The sequence below is a fragment of the Anopheles cruzii genome, unplaced genomic scaffold, assembly GCF_943734635.1.
Source record: "Anopheles cruzii unplaced genomic scaffold, idAnoCruzAS_RS32_06 scaffold00932_ctg1, whole genome shotgun sequence".
Taxonomy (NCBI): domain Eukaryota; kingdom Metazoa; phylum Arthropoda; class Insecta; order Diptera; family Culicidae; genus Anopheles; species Anopheles cruzii.
In genome coordinates this window covers 1-7,272 of record NW_026454519.1, presented here as the reverse complement: position 1 = coordinate 7,272, position 7,272 = coordinate 1, and the positions used below count along the sequence as shown (strand labels likewise).

The following is a 7,272-nucleotide window of genomic DNA, read 5'->3' as shown; positions in this document are numbered from 1 at the left end:
GTTACACATGTAACGTGAAGTGTCGAGTGTCGTGTCGAGATGAACAAAATCAAATGAATATAAAATTTGTATTTCACCTTTAAAACAAAGAGAGATCTAAAAAACCATATGCAAAAACTAAACACAGCGCGGACATTTTACGATGAACCTTCGCCAGATAACCGAGCGGCAGATTCGTGAAGTAAAAAGATTTAAAAAAGATAACAAAACTGAACCAAGTGTACAAAAACCCGCAAATATATAACAAAAGTACTAAAAGAAGTAGTGCGAAAAATGCGAAAGAACAAATACCTGCTGTCAAAACAAAACATTGGGTCAAACTTTGACGAAAGGTTCGGTTGAAAAAAACGAAAAATGCCGCCAAAATCAATCGTAGGGATGAAAACCACTATTTTTACCAACTTTTCAACCAACTTATGTGTATTACGCGCTCGTTCGCGCGATCTAGAAACCAAAACGTTCCAAAACAACGATCATCATCATGTTCTACATTGCACCGGGAGCTAACGCTACTGCTACACGCTAATAAACAATCTCTAGGGTGAAGAACTATCTAATGCGTGCGCTCTAGCAATACACGGCGACGCGAGCGAGCAACTTACAATATGGAGATGCGCTCGCTGGTGGATCTAGACGAAAAAAAGAACAAAACCATTTAAAAACGAAAACTGTTCCGACTCAATCTAGCACCGACCCGGGGAACATGGAAGGAGAATCTCGCAGGTAGTGTACTGGCATGGCTCCCTCTACTATGGCCGCATGACAAAGTTTAACAAAAACCAAACAACTTCCACAACCCACAAAAAGGAACAGGGTAGCTCGTGAAAATCGAATAACGACTACCGAAACTCCGTTTTTAATCCTTGCGCAACAATGACCCCGCAGAAGAGCACGGGCTAAACGTATCCGGTTTCCGGTGGCCAGTTCAGAAAAGTTGGGAAACTAAATGCAACTCACCTTCTTAAAGTGGTTCAAGGTGTCGGAACTCTTCTCGCACATTTCCGTAATGAGTGTAACGCCAGCGATTAGTATACCTGTAAGAAAAAGTAACGACACAGTTAATTAGTACGATCGATCGATCTGCGAAAAATTATCCACGAGTCACGAGTTTTCAAACTGTAAGAATTACATTGTACGGAATTGCGTAACTGGGAGCCCTACGCGATCGGTGTCGGTACATGTATGCAAAACTATTGTCCCCGCAAAACCCGGCTGATACCTTACGCTGCGCACAGGCAGCCGGTTGCCGTTTAGCGGATTCACGAAACAGTTCCTTTGGCGGTTTTCTGTCATAAATTAACTTCCACCATCATAACGCCCGGATGACACAAACAACCGTCTCGTGGTTAACGGGGGTCTGATTATTGCGTTAGCGATACCGACCGATGGTTGCTTGCGGTGCCGCGGCACTGGTGATTAGCATAAATTACATTTCAACCCAACTGCGTGTCTCGGTGTCGAGCAGTTGCCATTTCTCGCTGGCCCTTCCCCCCGGTCGACCGATTAAAGCAACAGCGAGCTGCAAACTGCCCGATTAGTTGTATCACACTCTACCAAGACTTTTCTCTAAATTAGCAAAAAATGAATGAGGAAATGGGCCATGGTCCTATCGAGGGCCAACAGCGCTGCTGTACGATATAAATTTTTGCCCTCTGAAACCCTTTTCCAGCGTCGGAGCCAAAGTAGCGCTCGAAAGTTATATTCCAATGGTTCCATTTCCTTGAAGAGGAGTTTTTGCATATCGGAGGCCAACCTTCAGCCGTTGGGGCGGGGCCCCAAACACTGCACTCTGCTCGCTGCTGGTCATTTATATTCATTGGATGAAGGACAGAAAAAAAGCGGCGAAACTTTGGTGCTGACTATTTTCATTTCCAATCCCGGCCGAAGGCTACCGGTCCACGTCACTGCCAGACGGCTTCGGTGAGCTTCCATCGATTGGAGTTCGTGGGACAACGAGCGTTTTCAATGCTCTGAATGTTTTCACAAAACTTTCCACTCAACTCTACCCTCCTGTCCGGTCCTGTCAATCTGCAATCGTCCATTTCAATGGAGCACTTGCTGGTTCCTTTCGGTGACGAGATAAAATGTTCCGATGAGGACGGAAGTCCTATATTTGACCCGTCTAGGCACATAGAATATCAAACAGGATTAAAACAGGGTATCTGCCACGAGCAATTCTCTCGCCAGACGCGAGAGCAACCCTTAAACACTACGCCGCTTTAAAATATCCTTCACAGCCTTTTCGTTGGCCTTTTTCGCACGAACCTACCGTGATTTTTCTCGTTCAGCAGCGACCGGGTCGCCGGTAAGAAGATTTCCATCAGCTCCGGCACACGCTTGATGATACGGAACGCACACAGGGCCGCCTTTTTCCGGATGTAGGCATTCGGCGAACGCATTAGCTTTTCCACCTCGCCGGCCAAATCTCGAGCCATTTCCGGCGATGCGATCGCCCCGAGCGTGCAGAGCGCCAGTCCCACGACGAACTGTGTGGGGCTGTTGAGGTCACTGGAGAGCGAAAGTGAGAAAGAAACGGCGTCAGTATCCCGTCAGTATTGCTTAATTCTCAAGCCATATGGTCCCAAGGGAGGGCCCATGCCACCTTACTTCTTCAAGCAGTTGGTAATCAGCAGATGCACATCCTGCCGTTCGTCCAGCAGCAGCATCGCCCCCAGATAGCCGATCCGTTTGTCGGTGAACCGGGGGCTGGCGGTCAGCTTTAGGCACTCGAGCTGCCCGAAGTGGGCCGGATAGCCCAGCATGTGTATGTAGAGCAGCTTCGCGATGTTGCGACACCGCCACACCGAGTCCTCGTCGCGGAACGTGCTGCGAATGTAGGCGCATTCCCGGTTGACGACGGCGCGCTCCTCGGCCGCCGTTCGCGCTGCCCGTATCTGGCGGATGAGATCTCGAAGGCGGGTTGGCGTTGGAATGCGCACTGCCCGGGGAGGAAAAGGGGAAACGTTTTAATTGGAGGAATTGATTAGCATTTTTGTCGGCAAATGTTCACCAACAATTAACTCGACCGCCGTTCCAATTTGTTTTGGTTTTAAAATCAAATCAGATCGTTCAATTATACTTTCGGACAATTTTATTAATTCCCAACACTGATGGATTAGAGATATTTTTAACTGTCGCTTCGCACCGTGGCGTATACCGTAAAAAGGGTTTTCCGACCGTTCAGCCATTCCCAATTAAAGCCGGTCCTTTTCAACGCATGCATGCTCCGGAAGCACCGGGCCGGAATATCTAATTAACTCCGATCAATAGCACCGTCGGATACAGACACTAATCGAACATGATTGGAAAGCGGCCGGGGCGATGAACTTGCCGTTCGTCCCATAGCAATAGTGGGCCAAAGTGGGACAGCACCGACCACACCATGATGGTCTTTGGAGCGTTCAATCAACGCAAACGGGCGGATTGTGTCATATTTTCCTCCGTCAACAACGGCATGTTTGGTGTACTTTGGGTGTCGCACCCAAAATAAAACGGCAATAAACGTAAAACATTCAACCGTGACGGGGTGCGGGAAAACCATTGTTAGGGGTTGGCTTCGGCGGCGTGTGTGTCGCTTCAACTTCCGCCTTGAATCCGCCGGTTAACTGAAAGTAAGGCAGCCGCGTTGCATCGATTACTCACCTCGTTCTATCGTTTCGTTGATGGCTTGTCGGATGGTGGCCATGTTAAACGCTGGATTAAACCTGTGAAGGAGAAAAATGGAAGAGAACAGAAAAGGGAAATTTTAATTTACTAAATAGATCACCAGCAGCAGTATGAATCAGTTCCGGAAAGATTGACTAATGATAAGTTCGGTGGCGCAACCAAGGTAAGAAATCAGAAATACACGGTGTCTGCCCATCATATGGCAGTTATACAGCTTAGACGCACGAATAGTGATTAAAATGGTAGAAAAAACACATAAAAAGTAGACTAGAACTAGCATATGGTGAGCTAATGTCCATTGCGTGCCAGGTCATCGCGTAGCGCGGCCCGCAGAAGGAGACCGACTTCATTAGATAAAAACTCCAGACTTCGAAAGGTAGCGTATTTTTCATAGGAATGGCTTGTATAAGTCTATGCCTCATAAGAGATTGTTGTTTTTATTATTTACGGCCATTCTATTTAATTACATTCACTGTTGCTGACATTCAACAACTCATACAAGGCACGATTCAGAGTGCTTCAGTGGGAAGGTTATGCAATACCGTAAATACTCTCAAACGGCCCCCAAAGTGTGCCAATCAAATGCCTACAATAGCCGATAGGAAAGTAGCACATGCCAGTCTGATAAGATATAGTCTTATTCGTTATCAGACTCTGTATCGATTGCACATCAAACAGATGTACCCAACTTGTTTAATATTCGTTTACGAAACATAGTATTCAGAAAAATTGATAAAAAACATTCAATTTAGAATCGTCTGATAATTACTAAGATTAAGTAACAAACAATTGGGAAACATAATTCATTACACAACCCTAGCATATGTCACCTTTCGATTCTCGCGCTTAACCCAACATCGGATCGTGAGCTCGGAAGCGGAACTCAAATTACGTCCCATAGGCCGTCATGCTAATGGGAGATGCACGCAAAACATGCGATTGCCCTCCGTCGCCACCCGACACTTTATCATCGGCAAGACACCATAATCGTTGCCAAATCATTGTGGGGCTGGCACGCCCGGAAGCGGATGGAGATTGATCGGTGTTTGCTGGCGCCCTCGACTCAAGTGGAACCGAAAGTGGATTTCGCTTTTTCTTTTCCTCATGTCCCGATGCGTGACAGATCCATTTCGCATATTTTGCCCCAAACACTCGATACCATCGCGGCGCATGATGGTGCGTGGACAAAGGTTAACGATGGGGAGGGTGCGTCAGTAATCAGAAAGTAATACGCCCCGCCAAACCCGCGAGAGTTTCCCAGATCGTAACGCAGGCGAACTTTGAATCTGAGTCGGTGGCACTTTTTTTACGAGAAATCGAGTATATTGGGGTAACATGAGTTATGCCGTGGAAAGAACAGGAATTGGTGTAGATACGCACGATTGAAGCTTCTTAGGCGTGGAACAGATGTCAATAGTTTGTGACGTGTCAGTAATCTCAAAATCCGACGCAAAAAGGAAACAATTAACTCGTCACTTGGGGGCGCCAAATGGTAACCTTGGCTGAAAGATTGTCTAAAAATAATCACCTTGATGGTCGGTTTTTATTTCTGCCTTCTGGTACTACGTGCGTTCCATCGGAACCTAGAAGACGTTACAATTATCGCTTCCATGTGAACCATCTGTCGACATTCACTTGACGTTAAAAAATGTGCTTCGGCCTTCAAGGTGTGGAGAGGAACTCTAGAGATGTTTGGGAAACATTAGCTTCGCGTACAAAAATAGGCTAAACATGATTCCTTCTTATGATTCTGGAGGACTGTTTAGAAAAGTCGGTCCTAATAAAAGAATATTTTTCTCAAGGACGAGCACCGTTATTAGAAGAAGTCCTGGAGACCCAAAATGAGCTTGACGACAATAGACGTAGAACATAAAGAGCGCACATCCAATCGACAACGGGAACGTGCCAACGCCGGAAGTAAGTCCTCTCGCACGACCCAACGATGAAAGAATCCCAGTTCTAGAGGGCACCTCGGTTCACCTCGTGTAAAGTTCACCTCCGAATTATGCTCCCTAGAGACCCCTGTCACTGCCTTCAATTGTCTTCACTGATTCATAGCACCTTTCAGGGTTTGTCCTTAAGCACATGGCCCCTTTTTCCTTGCTTGCGGTACAATAATGCTAGAAGACCCTACACGCACGACGACACCATTGAAAAACGGATCATTGCACCCGGGCACATGGTTCAATCAGGACTTCCGGGCGATGGTTAGACACACCGAAAATCCTATCACCGTCACGTAAAATCAAGGTGTGTACGACGATGAGAATGCGGTTAGTGACGGAAACACCTCACACTTTTTCCAACAGGAGCGCCACACTGAACACGTAAGGCGGCAGGACCTTCCAGTCAGTGCCCGGATCAAGCCCCCGAAGGCGCCCGGCGATCGAACCAAGCGACTGCTTACCTGGAGTGCGGTTAGGTTGCAGATTATGATGGTGGTTTGTAGGATAGCCAGTTGGCGTGTTGCCCAAAGTTGTTTGCTAGGTTTTAGTGTCAATTCATTTTTCCACCGACCTGGGCACGCCATCCGGCACATAAGCGAGCATTAATGGAATGGACGGACGGCTGGAGTAAAATTGGTTTCTGGGGAATAATGCCGTGTTTTAGTGGTTTTTTCCGTAGTCACCGTAGTGTCTAGGTGGTTCAAATTTTACTTTTCGTGGAACAATGTCAATGAATAGTGCATTAGTTGGAAAGAAGCACATTCCGCACATCGCATTCCGTAAGGTGTTTTAGACAATGTTTAAGGTAATCTGCGCCCATCAAAGTTGATTAGTGAATATTCCATCTCAAATAAGATCATTTAAAATGATTTTCTTATGGCGCAAATGAACGAAAAAAGGATGAAAGAATTGTTTATTGCAAATTAAGGAACATTGGTTCCATTTTTTCTGGTCAACTTTTCTTAAATTAGTCTTTAGAAGAAGGTAATCACATTTTATAAGGAGACCGATTCCTTCTTCTACCCCTCCTTTTGTAGTACCACTTGAAGTTTAGTAGATACAACGTAAATATAGCCTGCACGAAGGCAATTCAAAAACACACACTGTTGGCCACTTGGAATTGAACCACCTCGACGGGTTCCGTTCCGTTTTAAAGACAAGGCCATCAAACGCAAATATGTCCCCGCAAGAGGAAGCGCAAACATTTGGCGGTAAACTTTAATGCACACAACACCGCGGTCAGGGTGTGTGGGCCATGGCTAAGCTAAATCCCACCGTCCCGAACAGTAGTTGATCACAGCTTCCACCAGGAGATTCCACCATGGGACGCCGGTAGTGCATCCGTTAATGCCACTTAAGCCGCTGCCAACAACAAACCCCGGTCGAGCACTCGCCACGTAAGCCACCTTCCGGCCAGTCGTTGCATTTCCACTATTAATTGTCGGGTCGGGTGGAGGCCGCTCTCTTCTCGCCACACGAGACGTGACGGATAAATGCGTAGTGCACCGGTGGTAATTGCAGCACAGCTTCCCAAACCTTCTCGGAAACCTGCACAAGCAGCATTGGCGCATTGTGCATGTGCAATTGCAATGTGTCAAGCACCCATTACAAGTGCCTCAGTGAACCTTGGCGCGGTATGCGCTACAACGGGAGCTGAAGG

General features: G+C 46.8%; 1 protein-coding gene across 1 annotated transcript; it reads right to left on the bottom strand.

Moving 5' to 3' along the window:
* Positions 1-957: 957 nt before the first annotated feature.
* On the bottom strand, positions 958-3,704 carry LOC128276320 (AP-1 complex subunit gamma-1-like; the record flags this gene model as incomplete). Its single annotated transcript, XM_053014787.1, has 4 exons — positions 958-1,034; positions 2,270-2,508; positions 2,608-2,938; positions 3,643-3,704. Coding segments are annotated over 4 exons (709 nt in total), but the record flags the coding sequence as incomplete, so codon positions are not given.
* Between the last annotated feature and the right edge of the window lie 3,568 nt (positions 3,705-7,272).